Genomic DNA, 20,349 nt, shown 5'->3' with positions numbered 1-20,349 from the left:
CTCACACACACACACACACACACACACACACACACAAACCTTCTGCCCTAGCCCCTAGCTACCTCTCTCTCTCTCTCTCTCTCTCTCTCTCTCTCTCTCTCTCTCTCTCACACACACACACACACACACAGAACCTTCTGCCCTAGCCCCTAGCTACCTCTCTCTCTCTCTCTCTCTCTCTCTCTCTCACACACACACACACACACACAGAACCTTCTGCCCTAGCCCCTAGCTACCAACCTCTCTCTCTCTCTCTCTCTCTCTCTCTCTCTCTCTCTCTCTCTCTCTCTCTCTCTCTCACACACATACACACACACAACCTTCTGCCCTAGCCCCTAGCTACCTCTCTCTCTCTCTCTCTCTCTCTCTCTCTCTCTCTCTCTCTCTCTCGCTCTCTCTCTCTCACACATACACACACACAGAACCTTCTGCCTTAGCCCCTAGCTACCAACTTTCTCTCTCTCGCTCTCTCTCTCTCTCTCTCTCACACACACACACACACACAGAACCTTCTGCCCTAGCCCCTAGCTACCAACCTCTCTCTCTCTCTCTCTCTCTCTCTCTCTCACACACACACACACACACAGAACCTTCTGCCCTAGCCCCTAGCTACCAACCTCTCTCTCTCTCTCTCTCTCTCTCTCTCTTTCACCTGGCCCCCACCCTCCCTCCTTACATCTACCATGTCACTCTTTACTTCATCCTTCTTTCAACTTTTCAGTCTTTCCTGCTGCCTCTAGAGGCAGTGGTGTCTCAGTGGTTAAGATACTTGACTTGTAATTGGAAGGGTGCTGGTTCAAGTTGCCACTGTTGGGCCCCTGAACAAGGCCCTTAACCCTAAATTGCTCAAGTTGTACTCACTCATAATTGTAAGTCACTTTGGATAAAAGCATCAGCTAAATGCCTCTTTCTGTATTGGGCATCTTTTCTATTGAAGCACTTCTCACTATCATTTCATTTTGCTGTTTCTAAATTTTCTCTCATTTCTCTCCCTTCCACTCTCCTGTTTTCGTGTTCTTTCTCATTTTCATTTCATACAACATCTGTTGTATGTGCGTGGTTGTGTGTGTGTATGTGTGAGAGAGAGTAAGAGAGAGATGAATTTGGCAGTGAGCTAGAGAGATCAGGTGCTGTGTTCTGTCTGTTTGATGAACTGATAGAGTTTCATTAGATTCACATTTTTCACACATGAAATCTGAAATATTTTCTTCACACTGGGGTTAATATTGACGTGTGTGTTTGCTCAAGCCCATTAGTATGGAGCTCCCTAGTGGCCCAGCAAGAAAATGCACGTAAATTTAGTCAGAGAAAAGTCTACACACTGGCTTTCACAGGCGCGGACACACGCGCACACGCACGCACACAGCCTAATTCTTTAGCTTGAACCGTGTTAACCAGGTTTGGACCCTTTAAGTAGGGCAGTGGTAGCTCAGTGGTTAAGGTACTTGACTTGTTATCAGAAGGCTGCTGGTTTAAGTCTTACCACTACCAAGTTACCACTGTTGGGCCCCTGAGTAAGGCTCTTATCGCTCAAGTTATACTCAGTCATAATTGTAAGTTGCTTTGGATAAAAGCGTCAGCTAAATGCCATAAATGTTAACAATCAGCTTCAAACAAATGTCCCCCATTCAATTGTTTTCTTTCTGAAATCCTTCACCCATGACCTCTCAGCCGGCTCATGTCATGTTCCAGTGCGCCGCACGTCTCTTGCTGCAAGCGGTGACCGACACTGTTCCAGCGCGTGCTGAGTGCGGTTTGCTCCGACACCCCCCCCCCCCCCCCCCCCCCCCCCCCGGTTCACGCTCTTCCACGCTCCCGTTGAGCGTGCTTCACGGCTCACCTGCTCTAACGGCTTTCTGCGGCGCCGACTCTGCTCAACACAAAGCTGTTCCAATATGTAACGCAGGCAGCGGCCAGTCTTGCCCCGGCGCTGTCTCGCGCTGAAGTCTCGTAGCATTCGCATCAAACGCTCACAGTCACCGCGCGTGCTGGTCATTTACGAAGCCTGTACATCCTCGGGGCTTGCGCTTTAATCATCTATTTCTTTAGCTCCGAAAATGACGCCAAGGTAATGAATGAGTGTAAATGATTCTAAGAATCACTGTGTGATTTGATTAAATGCCTTTCCGCTCCTTTCCCCTCTTTCCTTTTGAGTCTGATCGTTTCCTTCTGGCCCTCTCGCGTCTTTACGATCGCTAACGCGCGAGCCTCTCTGCCCCCTCCCTCCCGGTCCCCCCGTCGCTTCTGACCGTCGCGTCTCCTCGCGGTATTCCCCCGCACTTGCACGGCGGCATCTCGAGCGACGAGCAGCGAAAACAACGGAGGCGGGGGCGCGGGGAACTATCGGTGACGACGCGGGTTTTACCGGACAGACAGAGGGCTGTAGTCGCTTAGTTATTTGAATGACTAAATGTAAAGATAAGTGCGTTACCGGTGATTGCCGCTGGTCCGTTACACTCTCCGTCACACCGTGGCTTTGGGTTTTGTTTGTAGTCGTACGGGAACACGGTGGGGCGCCTTACTCGATATGTCGAATGAATTAATATCGGTTCGTGGATGAAGCGGCCGTGGATAAATTAAAAAACAAAACAAAACAAAACAAAAAAAACCAATATGAAGTTAACGATTAACGCGTTGTGCTTCGTCTTCGCGGCCGCCTATGCAACGACAGAAGGTACGTGAACTCTTCAATAACGGTAGCATGGCAAACACTGACGAGCTCGCGCAGAAGTGTTAGCGGTCGCGCGTTGGTGCGCGTGAAGGTTCGTGCTCTTTGGCACTGGAGAGTAGGTGACTAAAGGCGGCGCAGCGCAAGCGTGTGTAGACAAACACCTCGTCTAATTCGGACCTTTTAGTCCATGTTTGGTCTGCGCTGCAGGTTAAGTTTAGATTTTTGAATTTCTGCTTGTGGCTTCACGTGCATCGCGATGACATCTCTGACATTGCAGCGATGCAACTGTGTAAATTGGAGCATTCGGTGTCTGAAACTCTCACCTTAGATTATACAATTTACCCTTTACCTCATGGAGAGTTAATCGAGGTTCCTAAATATCAGAATTAACATTTTCAACATTTTCGTTGATAAAAAAAGGTGGTATGCGAGTGCGTGCGTCAGCAGCCAAGAATCAGTGTAATTTTATCAGTACTGCTGCGTTGAGAGGTGCTGAGCACTTTAACTTGGGTTTAATCTGAAAATGGAATAGCTGAAGGTGATCATTTATCTGTTCCCCAAACCCGCCCTGCTGCTTGGCCCACGTCCAGCCAACTCTATTCCATGAAACCCGCCGCGCGCACTGCCAGACACATCGAATACGGAGCAAGCAAGCTGGTACGAGCGTTTACTGGGCGGAGCGCTGGTCTGTGATGCGCTGAGTTTTTTTCCTGCTCAGCGGTTCTTTTCACCCGTGGCATCATTCCAGATGGCGCAGGTGCAGGGGTCACTGTGGGGGTCGCCGAAGGTCACGCTTCTCCCTTGAATGACAACGGCCGATTGGTTGACCCCCCCCCACCCCGTCTGTGCACTTTCAGCAGCATTGCAGGTTGAGTGAATTCCGCCCGTAAAATCAGGAGGGCGCCCGGCAGCTGAGCATCACCTGTGCCTGCCGAGGTCTAACGCGGGGGGGCGTGGCACAGGACGCGGTCTGACGGTGGCTGCGACGTTAGCTGATGCGATGGAGCAGAACGGAGAGGATGTACAAAGTTGACACACACTCTCTCCACACTGCACTTATGTGGGCATGTGGCAGTATGGAAATACAAACACACATGCACACGTATGTGCAATCGTGCACACACATGCATGCTCACATGCACATGAAGTCTCTCGCACGCACACACACACACACACACACACACACTTCCATGCTCTCACCATGCACTCTGTGGCATAGGTTAATATTAATAACATATTCTGCTAAAGAAGGCCTAATTCACTGATGTCGGGTCATACACATTCACCATAATGGACAAACACACTTTGGCTAAATGGATGTCCTTTCTACACACACACATTCACTCACACACACACACACACACACACACACACACACACACACACACACACACACACACACACACACACACACACACACACACCCTTCTCTCTTCTCCCCCAGCATACCAGGCCTGCTCTCTTCTTTTGTATTTTTCCTTTTCTCTCTGTCTCTCTCTCTCTCACTCACTCGCTCACATCTATTTCACCCATGCTCTCTCCCTGTCTGTCTCTCTCTCCCTGGCTGTCTCATGCTTTTTTGCTCGATGTCTGTTTCTCACACACACTCTCTCGCTATGTCTGTCTCTCTGCGTCCCTCTCTGATTGGCCAAATGAGATAAGGTCACGAATCCTTATTTATGAGATTATTTGTCATGCATATTTACTAGCGTGTGTAGCAGAGTGCTGTGTGCATGAAGTTCGTGACACTGGAGTTGCTGGGGTTCAGGATGCAGGATGTCGGGATGCCCGTCACTCTGCTGTCTATCCTCGTGACCTTTGCACTTTGAGCTATGCAATTTAATGTTGCAGCGGAGAAGTGGGGACTTTTAAATGGCCACGCCGTTTTGTCCCTGTCGCCACGGCAACAGCTCTCCGAATGCGAGTCTCCTCTAGCTCACGGACACATCACCACCTTACAGATGAGGGCGTAGACATCAACGGGGACTATGAAAGCGGATTAATGTGAGCCAGAGAGTCAATTGCCCCATCTCTCCCCCTCCTCTGTTTTTCTCTCAAGCTCTTAGGGAACACATTTAAGATTGTAGTGTGATCCCACACACACATACACACTCTTATGTGGGCATGTTGCAGTATGCACATGCTCACACACGTGCGCACACCTGCATACACACAGGGAGCAACGTTAATCGCTTTGGTTTTTGTGTGTGTGTGTGTGTGTGTGTGTGTGTGAGTGAGGGAATGAATGAGTGTGTGTGTGCATGTGTGTGTGTGTGTGTGTGAGGGAATGAGTGTGTGTGTGTGTGAGGGAATGAGTGTGTGTGTGTGTGTGTGTGTGAGGGAATGAATGAGTGTGTGTGTGTGAGGGAATGAGAGTGTGTTTGTGTGTGTGTGTGTGTGATAAGTATTATGTAGAAGTCATGGCCAATTCAAACCTTTTTAAGGTTCAAAGTGAACAGCAGCTGCGTTGGGTTCAGAGGTCTTTCACAGAGAGGAGGTGTGTGTGCATCACACTGAGAAGATCAGAGTAAGGAGGTGTGTGTGCATCACACTGAAAAGATCAGAGTGAGGAGGTGTGTGTGCATCACACTGAAGATCAGAGTGAGGAGGTGTGTGTACATCATAATGAGGAGATCAGAGTGAGGAGATGTGTGTACATCACTGAGCAGATCAGAGTGAGGAGGTGTGTGTGCATCACACTGAGCAGATCAGAGTGAGGAGGTGTGTGCACATCACACTGAGCAGATCAGAGTGATGAGGTGTGTGCACATCACACAGCAGATCAGAGTGAGGAGGTGTGTGTGCATCACACTGAGCAGATCAGAGTGAGGAGGTGTGTGCATCACACTGAGCAGATCAGAGTGAGGAGGTGTGTGTGCATCACACTGAGCAGATCAGAGTGAGGAGGTGTGTGTGCATCACACTGAGGAGATCAGAGTGAGGAGGCGTTAGTGTGATGACAGGGTAAACAGGAATGTGGAAGACAGAAGCATTTTATGGTCACTACTCATAGTCATCGAATCATCTTCATCTTGTACTGCAACTGCCGCCAGTGAACAGAAATACATAGGAATTCACTCACCAAAAACAAACATACAAACCGCAAACTGATGCAAAAATTCTTGTCTGGAACTGTTAGAGTAAAGATAGAAACTCCACTGATGGCATTCTAATGTCATTATGGGTTGACAGTGTATGTGTGAGAAGCCTGTTTTGGTAGGACTGCTACAGCCTGATCTGTATGTAAAGATGCATCTTGACCGTTAGCTGCAGTTTTCAGTAAATTATATGTCAGGAATGAGGCGAATGAGTCTGGAACAGCAGTTTTCTGAGCGTGTCTGTGGATATTGTCAAACCTTTTTGTTTCAAGACGATTTGGTAATAGGGATTTCCTGAGCTTATAGATAAAAAAATGTGTTGGAATTTTATTTCTGCACACGTCATTAATTTGCCTAAGTGCTTAACAGTCGAAGGAACAATACGGATACAGAAGAGTCGTAGTAAGGTCTGTGTTTGATAGCGTGTGCGTGGGCGTGTGTGTGAGGGAGTGTGTGCTGATGTGTGTGTATGTATGCGTGTGTGTGTCATTTCAATCTCTGCTGTCATGGCCCTGTCCCATTGGTGCTCCTGTCCAGTGGGATCTTGTCATCCCAATCGTTGCATCACCCTGAGAGCTCAGACAAGCCTGGACCAGCTGTGTTCATCTCGCTGGCCTGGGAGCCTGGCTGCATGCATGGCTAATCACATATTCACATCAAAGCTCTCGTCCAATCAAATATTCATGTATTCATAATTTTGCATGGTGTCTTAATCTGTTTGTCTGATATATGCAGATAAACGGAACAGATTATTTCAGCATGGAACTAGCATGAGAAGAATCACACACTCAAGCATGCATGCGTGCGCACGCACACGCACACGCACACACACACACACACTTCCAGCACAGGATAAGTGGGGCTGTTGCATGTCACATGAAAACAAGTGTTGTTACTTGACATCAGTACTTGATTTCTCTCTCTGAAAAATGTCTCAAGAGGAGCTTCTGCCTCTACTGCCTTTTCTATTTTTGTCTCTCTCTCTCCCTCTTTCTGACTCACTCTTTCTTTATTCTCCATAGCTGTCCCTCACTCAGACTCTCTCCTGCCTCTCTCTGACTAACTCCCTCTCTTTGTCTCCACGTCTGTCCTCTCATTTGTCTCTCTCCCTGTCTGTCTCTCTCACCCTGTCTGTCTCTCTCCCTGTCTGTCTCTCTCTCCCTGTCTGTCTCTCTCTCCCTGTCTGTCTCTCTCTAGCTCCGGAGGACACCCTGTCCTTGGCTGAGCTGGAAGACATGTTGCTGAGGACTCTTTTCCACGGCTACCAGAAGTGGGTGAGACCTGTCTTCCACGCCAATGACACCATCACCGTGCGCTTTGGCCTCAAGATCTCACAGCTGGTGGATGTGGTGAGTCTCTCCCTCTCCCTTAAACACACACACACACACACGCGCTTATACATATGCATGCTCATACACACAGACAGATGGAGATATAGAGAAATTGTTTCAATGTGGTGCATGTACACACTGAAACAGCTTGTCTCTATGTCCATCTTCTAAAGAAACGCACACACACACACACACACACACACACACACACACACACACACACACACACACACACACACACACACACACACACACACACACACACACACACACACACACACACAGCTGGGAGCTGACCATACAGATAAGCACAACTGCACAGAAAATGTTATCACACTGCATATCAGTTTTCTATATGTATATACACTCAAAACATCTTTGGAAGTCATGAAAACACACACGCTTTTGAATATCAATACACACACACACACACACACACACACACACACACACACACACACACACTATACTTTCACATTAACGGCGTGTGAGTGTTCATTTCCTATGAGAGCGGGCAATTTGTAGCCGTGATTTATGACCAGGCTACAGGCGGCGCAGTGACAGAGCGACAAATCGCGTTGAGCGTTTTCTTAAATTTATGCAAATTAATTATGACACGGGGGTGCAACAGTCTAAATGATTGGTTCTGGTAAATTTCACTGACCAATTACCGACAGGTCTCGTCCAAGGTCCACAGCCTGTGCTCCCTAAAGTCGAAGCCCCGCATAGCCTCAGGAGAGTTCCAGAGAGTTCCGTTTACCCGGGAGCTCCAGTGCGGTGAGAGTGCACGGCGTGACGGTAACAACCTCGTAGAACGGCACAGGCACAGGTTTAGATGATGGCGTGCCGGTTTCCCGTGGTGAAGACGTTATTTGAGCGAGTGCTGAGCCGAGCCAGTGGAATCGCACACACACTTCACTGAAGCTGTGTGACGCAAAAGACCGGGCTGCACGTTAGCAAAATTATGCAGATGTGCACAAACACGCACACATACACAACCGCACACATGCACAACCACACACGTGCACAAACGCACACATACACAACCGCACACATGCACAACCGCACACATGCACAACCACACACGTGCACAACCACAGATGTGCACAAACACGCACACATACACAACCGCACACGTGCACAACCACACACGTGCACAACCACACATGTGCACAAACGCACACGTGCACAAACGCACACATGCACAACCACAAACACCTACCCAAACACGCACATGCCATCACAAACACATACACAACCACACACATGCACAAACACGCACACATAGACAACCACACACATGCACAGTCACAAACACATACCCAAACACACGAACACAAGCGCACACATACATACACAAACACACATCCAGCCGTGTGCGCAGACAGCAAGGAAGAGGAGTTACCCACTCCACTGCACAACCTGAACGAGAGAGAGAGAGCGAGAGAAAGAGAGAGAGAGAGAGAGAGGGGCTGAGATGGGGTGGTAGAAAGAGAGGTAGAGAGACAACGAGGAGAGAGAGAGAGGGTAAAAGTGAAGTGAAGTGTGTAATGGATTTGGGAGGTGCGTTAAGTGCACCAGGGTTGAAATAGTTAACAGTTGACAAGGGCCAGGATAGATGGCATAACCGATGGCCAACAGATTGCTGGTGTATGACGCCTGTTTATGGCAAAATCAGTGAAACAATACTCGCACATACCTATAAAACACTTCATTTGAAATATTTGTGCGTACATTTGAAATACTTGAGCATACAATTTGAAATAGTAGCACATACATATGAAGTGTCCGTGTGTGCAAGTGTGTCACTGGTTTCGCCCTAAACAGCCCGTCATAAAATACACCCCACAGCACACCACTGTAAACACACAGACATGCTTCCAGATCCATGTGTACACTTCCATATACAGTAAACTAGACACACACACACACACACACACACATACACACACACACACACATGCAAATGAATTGAAATGGGGCCCATTGCTCTACCACCACATACATCCACAGGGAACAGTGGAGATGGAGGACAAATCAGGGAGAGGCTGATTGGCCAACCAGGGAAGGGCTGTCACGCCTGTCCGAGGCACATGCAGTCAATCACCACGTCCTTTTGACCTGCAGGAAGGTCAGGGGGTGGAGCAACACACTCAGAGGACAGCACCATCCACCACCCCCCCTCCACCCCCGCCCAATGCACAAGCTCACAGATGACCGTGATTGGCCGGCGTCACTGTGATTGACAGTCCTCACGACGGGGCGAGCACGTTCCTGTCACACCTACTCAGGAGACCCCCGTATTTATTCTAGATAATAAGAAACTGCAGTGCTTCTCTTACTGTCTCCCTGTTAGTATTTTGCTTTCTTTCCCTCCCGAGCTGCCGGTCTCTCTCTGGTTCCTGCTGACTCTGTGACATGTTTGCCCTGCGCTGCTCCCGCACGAGCTCTCAGCCCCTTTTCCCGATCGCAAGCAAATGTTTAATCTGCGCTATGAAAGATTAATACGTCCAGAAACGCCGCCGCGGTCATCGTCCACTAAGCATGCCATCAGTGGCGACACAGGGGCCCAAGCACGCGGACGCCTGCCCGTAACAAAGAGCCAGGCCGATTTCCCGTCGAAGCCGAAGGCATTTTCTGAATCGCTGCTGTGTTGTTCAGTTGGACTTAGAGTTACGATAGCAGCTAAAGATTTGTGTACTTCAAGTAGGTTTTACAAATTACATTACGGAATGACCTAAATCTGTTGAGCAGAATTTGTGCTCTCACAAAAATCCGGACATTTTAAAATGACAAAACACCTTTTCTTATTCTTATCTTTTTATATAGCATGTGTATTCTGTATTAGAGCACTGCTCCATTAACAAATCTGCAATCCCGTTTAGAATCCTAGGGAGTAATGCATTGTTTGTATGTGCCGTACCTTCTGGATTTACGCTTAACACTGTCACCATCTTAACACCTGTGATCAGAAGACCTCATTTGTAGATCCACATTATACATAGCTAGCTGACTACGGAATGTATATAAGCATGTAAATCGCATTTAATGAATAAGGCTTCAATTGTGATTTTGCAGAGTATTGCATGGTTCTTTGGTGCCCTCTGGTGGTAAATAGCGCTGAATGCGCTCTGCTGTTCATTGACAATCCCTCCAGTCTAATCTAATCGATACGTCTCTATCTGACTGCCTTCATTCAAGCGGAGCCCTAAATTGCTCAATAAAACAGTGCTCGTTTTCTATTAAAAATAGTCAAATCGAATGCCAAAGCAGGTGAGATTGCAATGTAAAACATGTAGATTTTAAAATTAATTATAAACAAATTTTGATTAGCTATTTATGGCCTAAAAATAATCTACTCTTGCATGTTTTTAAAAAAAACACAAAAAAACATTTTCTCTCTTTCTCTCCAGGATGAAAAGAACCAGCTAATGACTACTAATGTCTGGCTGTGGCAGGTACAGTCTTTAGTTCTTACAGTAATTTATATAAACTATATAAAATATAGAAACCTTCCAGTGAACATTATTGTGCTCTTATGAACCACTTTAAGATTTCAACAGCACAGAAACTTTACCCTTCTGCTGCTTTTTCCTTTTTAATCTCTCTCCCTTCCTCACTCCCTCTCTATCCGTAGGAGTGGACTGACTGTAAGCTACGCTGGAACCCAGAGGATTATGGGGGAATTACTTCCATCAGAGTGCCCTCAGAGAACATCTGGCTGCCGGACATTGTCCTCTATGAGAAGTGTGACCCTCCATAACCTTAATTGCTGAAAACTACATTACCAATAACTATAACCCCCCCCCCCACCCCACACACACACATGCACACGCACAGTCTATCCTTGTAGGGACCTGCAAGGTGGTTCCTGCAAAGTGTAAAATGTCACGTTCTTATCCTTGTGGGGACATTTGGTTCCCATGGAGATATATACACATGTATACACACACACACACACAGCTACACACATATAGAAAGCAGCTCCTTCTGAAAAGTAGATCTTTTTGATCTTTTTGAGCTTTCATTAGTTCTAAATATCCATCTCTCTCCATCTTCCTCTCTTCCTCTCCTTACCTCAGCGCTGATGGGCGTTTTGAGGGCTCCCTGATGACCAAAGCCATCGTGAAGTACAACGGCACGGTCACGTGGACGCCGCCAGCCAGCTACAAGTCCTCCTGCACCATGGACGTCACCTACTTCCCCTTCGACCGACAGAACTGCTCCATGAAGTTCGGCTCGTGGACCTACGATGGCGCCATGGTGGACCTCGTGCCGGTGGCCCCCCACGTGGACCGGAGAGACTTCTTCGACAATGGCGAGTGGGAGATCCTGGATGCCGCGGGCCGGCGCGGCCACCGGCGCGACGGCCTCTACTCCTACCCGTTCGTCACGTACTCCTTCATCCTCAAGCGCCTGCCGCTCTTCTACACACTCTTCCTCATCGTACCCTGCCTGGGCCTCTCCTTCCTCACCGTGCTGGTCTTCTACCTGCCGTCGGACGAGGGCGAGAAGCTCTCACTCTCCACCTCCGTGCTGGTCTCCCTCACGGTCTTCCTGCTGGTCATCGAGGAGATCATCCCCTCGTCGTCCAAGGTCATCCCGCTCATCGGCGAGTACCTGCTCTTCATCATGATCTTCGTCACCTTCTCCATCATCGTCACCGTCTTCGTCATCAACGTGCACCACCGCTCGTCCGCCACCTACCACCAGATGGCACCGTGGGTCAGGAGCCTCTTCCTGCACAAGCTGCCCCGGCTGCTGTGCATGCGCGACCACGCTGACCGCTACCGCGGCCCGGACGCTGAGCCGTGCAGCCCGGAGCCAAAGCGCGCCAGGAGGGGGTGCCGGTGGGGCGCCGGCGGGCCTGCCGGGCGGGAGGATGAAAACGAGGCCTGGCTCTCCATGCTGGAGAAGGCCACCAGCTCGGTGCGCTACATATCCAAGCACATTAGGAAGGAGCACTTCATCAGAGAGGTAGTTACTTCTGTGTTAAACATACTGCATTAAAGGATAAGCATAAGCAGTAATTAAAGCTACAAGCAGTTTTGCCATGGTGTAGTAAAAAAAAGTTACAGATGGTTATCTGTGTCTCAGACTGGCACATCAGTACATTTTTATGAATTATATGGGATCAGTTTTCCAAGCTGCTGTACAAGTGCTGCATTAATAATATTGAATAAGTATAGAATAATGACGTACGTGTGTGTGTGTGTGTGTGTGTGTGTGTGTGTGTGTGTGTCTACAGGTGGTCCAGGACTGGAAGTTTGTGGCCCAGGTGCTGGATCGGATCTTCCTGTGGGCTTTCCTCACTGTGTCAGTGTTAGGCACCATCTTCATCTTCACTCCGGCTCTGCACATGTACCTCAGCACCACCCTTTCGTAAAGACACAAAACCTCAAAAATTACACTAATGTCACTGAAACCGCTCTGTAAACACACCTCCCAACACATTACCGGTCCATTCTATATGCAAATGACACAAATAAAGGGTTTTTTTTCTGTTTCAAAAATGCTTTAAAAACTTGGTCACGCTTGCTAGTTACTCAGTCCTATACTTTTATGAAGCTGGTATGAAGCTGTGGTAACTGGCTGGTTACACAGACCACAGGACCAGGGCATGGCATGCATGATAAGGTAAGCTTGCATGTTTTTAGTTAGATAATAAACCTCACAGGATGTTCGCAAGTTGTCAAGGCAACCGTTCTTTAATATACCTGTCTGTAACTGGTAGGGGAGTAAAGAATGTATGTATATGGTGTCTGTGGGGAGCACAAATAGATTTTTTTTGCTTGAAGCCTAACTGCACCCCACCGCACCCATAAATCTCAGCCCTCTGATGTATATTGAACACTAAGCAGTTGATTATGACCTTCTGAAACCTTCGCTCTCATTGGCTGTCTGCAGTGTCAGTAACAGAAGTGTACACATTCTCCCTTTGTGATGCGGGTGTGTTGGTTTTTACCAATAACTCAACCAATAACTGAAATTCACTCCAGCCATGAACGTTTTCCAGGACTGACTGACATACTTAGTAGGCGTTAAATTATTATAAAATAGTATTACATTTAACTGACACTGTGTGCACCTAACAGGCTTCCCAACTAAACTACTTATGCTGTTTTGTTTTTCTGTCTTGTACTACTGTTTAAGAATCAACCTCTTCTAAGAGGCAGGCAAAAGGAACAGCTTCTGACTGGTCAGCTTACATGTCAGTCAAAGGGCCACTCTGGTCAAGAAGAGAACTACTGAACTATTGAATACATGATCTGGACTTTATATCAAGGCCATCACATTCTCCACTTAATCCCCCAGTTTATACCAACCCTACAACCATTTTTAAATGCCCCACCAAAAAAAAAAGTTTTGGGGAAGGCTAGTTTTGGGGGACCCTTCTGCAGTAAGCTTCAGACGCCCACCTGCTACTAAAGCTGACAGTTGAGTGGTTGTGCCGGACATGTCGCAATCCATCCGCACCGTTTGGAGAGTGGAGCTCCCGGGCCTGAGCGAGACTGTCACCCGAGGAGAACGTTCATATGATGTCACGACATAACACCATGTCACGAAGAAGTACGGACTTATCTGTAGTCCTGCATTTTTTTTCTTTCTTCAAAAACGCAACTGATTTAAATCCTTGCCATATCCCAGCTTCCCCGAGAGACTGCGGAGTAGACGTCCACCCTGCATCAGCCTGAATGTTAATACAGAGAGGTTAAGGATATCTTTCTTTCTCAGCTTCTCAGTTTATCCACAGGACAGGCGACGGAAAGCAGAGCACGAGCCACAGATGCCCTCCTACCCAACACTTCTGGTTGCCGGAGGGGAGTTTCAGAAGGAACCCCAACTTGAATCACTTCTTAAGAACTGTGCTGCCTGGAAAATATACTGCATAATGATTTTTTATATATAAGTGGAACCACTGGCAGAATGTAACTTCCCTCATAGGAATATCTGTAGTGTCCATTTTGTCTCCCAGGTCACACTGGGGTCATCGGTATTAAAGTGTAGTTTTATCACGTGTATTGTAACTAAATGTCTTAAGTGGGAAGTGTTTGCGTGTTATACTCGAATTACACTAAGGATGTGTTCAGACTTGGTAGCTTTAGCTCGATTAAAACGAACCCTTGCTCTGTTAATGCAGTTTGTTAGAGTAAGTGTGAACGCTCCCATTCAAACTCTGGAGCACCAAATCAGCGGACCCAAAACGCCAGAGCAGGTGGGTCTCGTTCCGTTTCTAAACGAAATCTGGTGCGGTTCGTTTGAAGTATGAACACAATACAAACCAAACCCAACACAGGACTGGATGTCACAAAACGCGCCGGGAGAGAACAGAGTGCGTCGTAAATTTAAAAAATAAAAAATAAAAAGCAGATGGGGAAACCCGGCGTGATGAGGAGGGGAATTAACGTTTGGAATTTCTGCCGCCGTTTTGACTGTTATCCATTTTAGCGCCTCTTGCTGTGTTTCCAGTTGGTAAAAACACCACCTAAAGTACACAATCCCGATTGTGGACCAAACGAAACCGAACTACAAGTATAAACACACCCTAAACCCCCTTTTGTTCTAGGGAGCAGAGTACAAAGGTGGTTTGAAAAGTTACCTGGCCTGTACGTGGGTACCGCGTGATTTCTGATGAAAACGGTTACGACAGGTTAAGATCATAGCCTACTATGATTCGAACAAGATCTTGCTGATTCGGCTGTTCGGTTCTTCACGTTGAATTAGCCGTTTTCGAAAGATCGTTATTGACGTGGTCATTGTGTATTTGAACAGCAGGTGTCAGCAGAGAGTATATCAAATTATAGCCGTTGTAATGGGCAGCTACGTATCTCATCTAGTTAGGATGTTTTTTATTTGGAGATAATTCTTGTGGAAAAAAGAAAAACACACACACACACACACACACACACACACACACACACACACACACACACACACACATTTATTTATTTTTTGTTAAATAGTTTTACCAAGATGCACCATGTGAAGTGTGACTTCAATCAATTTTAAATCTATATATAATGTTACATGTAATTCTGCAGTTTACATGTACATTTACATAGCCTCACACATGGAAATGTAAAATTTGCGGTATGTAAAATCTTCATTTGAGTAGACTGCTGCGATCAGCAGGACTCCGCAAATTGCTCACAGAGAAGATGACGCCAGCGGCGCGTGCTCTACCGCTGCGGGAAGGGCGCTTAGAGAGGCACGCGCGGCGCCTCTCGAGGGCGAGGGTTTCCGAATGAATGAATATCTTGAGCCGCAAGTCACTGAGTTTGACTTGACTCCCTTAAAAAAAAACAAAAAAAACAAGGTAATCTTAATTTCTACAATGAAAATGATAACGCATTTTTCCTCTCTGACGTTTTCCTGAGTCAAATAAGAGGCGCGAGCGGTGATTTAAATGTTTCTTTGAGGATTTTAGTGAATCGTGAATACATGACACTATTAAATAAAAGCGACAGCTGCAGAAAGCGGGGAGTCGGACTTAATTTCTCTATTATATAATTCAGTAACAGATACCTTAGGCTAGGTCGTGGTAGGCATATACACTTATCTTTAGAAAGTATGGCACCTTACAACACATCAACAGATTTCCTAACCAACGTATGCACACGTACATTATTATGCTAATCATCAACATAAAGACAAAACTGCATTGCCGAGGTACTATAAACTGGAAAGCCGATGCCACTGTAGCAGGATGAACAGCAGGGGACAGAGTGACTTTAAACAGCATTTTTTTTCCCATTTCCATTAGCACCAGTGCAAAAATCGTTTTATTCTTGATATTCTTCGCTCAAGGCAAGACTTGACGCCGAAATACGTCAAATGTGCGAAAAAAGCCTCTCATTATATATATATATATATATATATATATATATATATATATATATATATATATATATATATATATATATATATATATAAACAAACAAACACAATAAATGAACAAATTCCTCTGAGGAGGACAATTGGACCAGGCCTACCGTCCGTGACTAGACACTTCCCTTGCCATCCTGGTTTGTGAGAGACCATCCAGTCCAATCACTGGTGAATTTACTTTAGACACTGTCACAATGGCACAAACAACCTCTGTGACGTTTTGATTGGACGTGATTGGGGGCGACTGGACGTGATTGGAGCACTGAGCAGCAGAATTCAAATCAGGTCTAGATGAATGCAAAAATGCGCTTTTTGCCTGGAGCAAATTCTCATCCTTGATTGGATTTCTCTACAAGTCTTTCATCACTGTCCCATTACATAAACGTCAACGCTGATCGAAGGCTTCTGGACAGATTTGACCAGAGAAAGACCATTTGCAATGCATATATGATTATTTTTTTAAAAAGGATATTACTGAACCGCAATTTTGGTTTAATTGCTCTCGCATGATAAATGATATTTCAGCACGCGGCTTTTCGAAATGGCTCGATTGGAATCGTTACCGGTTTTGACGAGCTAAAGCCGTTAGCCACCAAAGTCCTCGGCCGGTCACGGATAAGCAGTTCCGGCCGTGTCGCTTCCTGTTAGGTACACCAGCTCCATGGCAGCAGGGAAAGAGCAAGGCCATGGCCGTGTGTAGTAAGGAACACGTTCAGTTAACAGAAGTGGACATTATGTCAGTCTGTGTTAACGTGCGCCTATGCACACACACACACACACACACACAACAAGATGGCGCCGGTGAGGTCGGCTGCCGTCACAACTGCTCCGTCCACACCTGGCACTTTTTTCGCTCTTCCCGCTACCCCTGATTTCTCCGCAGCCCTTCTCTACACACCACGGCGCGTATCTCGTACAGCAGAGACGCCCTTATTTCTCTTAATCTACATAGCACTCACCTCAAGCCGTCTGTAACCCCGGACCCAAGATGGCCGACGGAGATCCTGAGGGAAAACAGAAGACGCGGCGCGAGGAAAAGGCCTCGAGGGAAGCGAGCCGGCGTCAGGAACAGGCTGAGGGCTCAGGCACACCGAGCTCCCTTACCCAGCATCCTGCTAGCCAACGTCCAGTCTCTGGATAACAAGCTCGATGACCTCCGGGCCAGGATAAAGTTCCAGAGGGACATTCGGGATTGCAATCTCCTCTGCTTCACCGAGTCGTGGCTGAACCCAGCGGTACCAAACCACGCTATCCAGCCGGCCGAGTTCTTCTCGGTTCACCGCATGGACAGGACGGCAGATTCGGGGAAGTCGAGAGGCGGCGGAGTGTGTGTGATGGTAAACAACAGCTGGTGCAACAATGCCAACGTTGTTACTCTCGCCTGCTCCTGCTCACCCAACCTGGAGCTGCTCACCCTCAAGCTTCGTCCCTTCTACCTTCCCCGGGAGTTCATTTCGGTCATCATCAACACCGTGTACATCCCACCTCAGGCTAACATGGACACTGCACTGTGTGAACTTCATGAGGCTCTCACACAGTTTCAGGCACAGCACCGGGACGCTGCACTTATTGTGGTTGGGGATTTCAACAGCGCTAACCTCAAGCGTGCGGTGCCCAACCTTTACCAGCACGTAACCTTCCCCACCAGGGGAAATAGGACACTAGACCACTGCTACACCCCATACAAGGACAGCTATAAGGCACTAGCTCATCCACCGTTTGGTAAGTCGGACCACGCCGCTATCTTCCTCCTACCAAAATATAAACAACGGCTGAAACGGGAATTTCCGGTTCAGAGGGAGGTCGCGCGCTGGACAGACCAATCGGTGGCCGCTCTGCAGGACGCTCTGGATGACGCGGACTGGGACATGTTCCGGCGCAGCACTGATGATGTCAGCGAGTACACGGAGGCAGTAGTAGGATTTATTGGGAAACTGGTGGACGACACGATCCCAAGAATCACCATCAAGAAGTTTTCCAACCAGAAGCCCTGGGTGGACAGAACCATCCGCGAGGCTCTGAACTCTCGAACTGCTGCCTACAATGGGGGGATCATCAGCGGGAACATGGACGAGTACAAGTCCGCAGCATACGGAGTGCGCAGGGCGGTGAGGGAGGCGAAGCGGCGCTACGGGAAGAAACTAGAGACACAGTTCCAGCAGAGTGGCTCTAGATCCCTGTGGCAGAGACTACGGATGATCACGGACTACAGGAGCCCACCCTCCGGACTGATGAGTGCGGATGAGTCTCTGGCGAACAAGCTGAATACATTCTTTGCTCGCTTCGAGGCTACATCTAGCAGCGCTAATGCTAGCAGCACAAATGCCAACGGCTCTAGTGCTAACAGCGCCAATGCTAACGGCGCTAGTGCTAACAGCGCCAATGCTAACGGCGCTAGTGCAAATGGCACTATCGGCGCAGCCAATGGCACATGCGCAGGGCCCACCATAGAACAGCGCCCTCTCATCATCACGGAGAGTGACGTGAGGAGAGTGTTTAAAAGGGTGAATACCAGGAAGGCGATGGGACCAGACAGTATCTGCGGGAGGGTCCTCAAAGCCTGCGCAGATCAGCTAGCCCCGGTATTCACCGACATCTTGAATCTCTCCCTGACGCTCGGTATCGTCCCGTCCAGCTTCTAGCGATCCACCATCGTCCCCGTCCCGAAGAAACCTCGACCCTCCGACCTCAATGACTACAGCCCTGTCGCCCTCACATCAGTCGTGATGAAGTGCTTTGAAAAGCTAGTCAGAGACTTCATCACATCTTCACTGCCAGCCTCCATGGACCCACTGCAGTTTGCATACCGCCACAACCGCTCCACTGACGATGCGATTGCACATCTGCTCCACACTACACTGACTCACCTGGACGAAGGGAGGGGAAATTATGTTAAAATGCTATTTGTCGACTACAGTTCAGCATTTAACACTATCATTCCCTCCCTACTCACTACTAAGTTGGGAGATCTAGGACTGCATACATCCCTGTGCGACTGGATCTCCAACTTCCTAACAGACAGACCACAATCAGTACGGGTGGGCAACTGCGCCTCATCCACCCTCACCCTCAGCACTGGAGCTCCTCAGGGTTGTGTCCTAAGCCCCCTGCTCTACTCACTGTACACCTACGACTGCACAGCCACTTCCAGCTCTAACATCATTGTCAAGTTTGCTGATGACACCGTTGTCGTGGGTCTGATCTCGGACAACGACGAGAGGGCCTACCTGGAGGAGATTAAACACCTGGAAAACTGGTGCCAGGAAAATAATCTCCTCCTAAACGTCAGTAAGACAAAGGAGCTGATCGTGGATTGCAGCAAGAAGCAGGAGCGGCACTACCAACCTGTGAGGATCAGTGGAACTACGGTGGAGAGAGTAGATAGTTTCAGGTACCTTGGTGTTCACATCTCGCAGGACCTGTCCTGGTCCCGCCATACCAGCTCCCTGGCAAAGAAGGCTCGTCAGCGTCTTTACCACCTCAGACGCCTAAGGGACTTCAGACTGCCCTCCAAGGTACTGCGGAACTTCTACACCTGCACTATCGAGAGCATCCTCACGGGGAACATCACAGTCTGGTTTGGAAATAGCACCAAGCAGGACAGACAAGCACTCCAAAGGGTAGTGCGTTCAGCAGAGCGCATCACTCACTCGGAACTTCCTGACCTGCAGACCACCTACTACAAGCGGTGCCAAACCAAGGCCAGGAAAATTGTGAAGGACCCCACCCATCCCAACAATAGACTCTTCTCTCTGTTGAGGTCAGGGAGGCGCTTCCGCTCCCTGAAGGCCAAGACAGAGAGGCTGAAGAGGAGCTTCTTCCCACAGGCCATTCGGGCCCTGAATCAGGGAAACTGATAAACTGTGGGGACCACCACCACGTAACATGACTGTATATCTGTACATCTGTATATATAGATTTTAGATTTATACTCAATTAACCTGTTACAACAACTGTAGATATGGTACTATACAATGGATCTGTACATTCTGTAGATTGTGTACATATATACTCAACCATATACATTGTACATTGTGTAGATAATCATAATATACATATATTGTACATACATTGTTAATATATTCTGTACATACATAGAATATATATATTTATCTGTATATATATTTTTTTCTCTATGCACCCCTGGTTCTCTTCCTCAGTTTGGACAGAGCACTCTCCACCATTTCACTGCGGGTTGTACTGTGTATGACTATGTATGTGACAAATAAACCAAACTTGAAACTTGAAACTTGAAACTTGAAACTTGAAACACACAGACACACACACACACACACACACACACTACCTGTCATGGTGTGGTGTTTATTTTTGGTAACTAACAACAAATATCTTTGAGCTT

The 20,349-nt window shown here is 47.7% G+C and overlaps 2 protein-coding genes across 6 annotated transcripts in view; one reads left to right on the top strand and one right to left on the bottom strand.

Annotated features, from left to right (window-relative positions):
• The window catches only part of LOC118241998, a 3,754-nt gene extending 1,758 nt beyond the window's left edge, over positions 1 to 1,996 (bottom strand). Inside the window, exon 1 of the mRNA XM_035530042.1 lies at positions 1,841 to 1,996. Within this exon, the coding sequence (XP_035385935.1) occupies positions 1,841 to 1,996 (156 nt within the window). The remainder of the gene's footprint in view (positions 1 to 1,840) is intronic.
• On the top strand, positions 1,988 to 14,116 carry chrnb3a (cholinergic receptor nicotinic beta 3 subunit a). Of its 5 annotated transcripts, XR_004776502.1 has the most exons (7): positions 2,300 to 2,674; positions 6,967 to 7,118; positions 10,514 to 10,558; positions 10,738 to 10,847; positions 11,183 to 12,077; positions 12,349 to 12,737; positions 13,254 to 14,116. XR_004776502.1 is itself a non-coding variant. In XM_035530149.1 (6 exons), exons 2-6 carry the CDS (start codon positions 7,005 to 7,007, stop codon positions 12,484 to 12,486), a joined length of 1,302 nt encoding a protein of 433 aa, XP_035386042.1. In that variant the 5' UTR covers positions 1,988 to 2,068; positions 6,967 to 7,004; the 3' UTR covers positions 12,487 to 14,116. The 5 variants fall into 5 exon arrangements, 4 of the variants coding, with proteins under 4 accessions (XP_035386042.1, XP_026883198.1, XP_035386043.1 ...); XM_035530149.1 differs by lacking the exon at positions 2,300 to 2,674 and adding an exon at positions 1,988 to 2,068 and having other exon boundaries at positions 12,349 to 14,116; XM_027027397.2 differs by having other exon boundaries at positions 12,349 to 14,116.
• Positions 14,117 to 20,349: the final 6,233 nt, after the last annotated feature.

This window comes from Electrophorus electricus, chromosome 9, assembly GCF_013358815.1.
Source record: "Electrophorus electricus isolate fEleEle1 chromosome 9, fEleEle1.pri, whole genome shotgun sequence".
NCBI lineage: Eukaryota > Metazoa > Chordata > Actinopteri > Gymnotiformes > Gymnotidae > Electrophorus > Electrophorus electricus.
The sequence above is the reverse complement of the archived record's forward strand: the minus strand, read 5'-3'. Positions and strand labels throughout refer to the sequence as shown.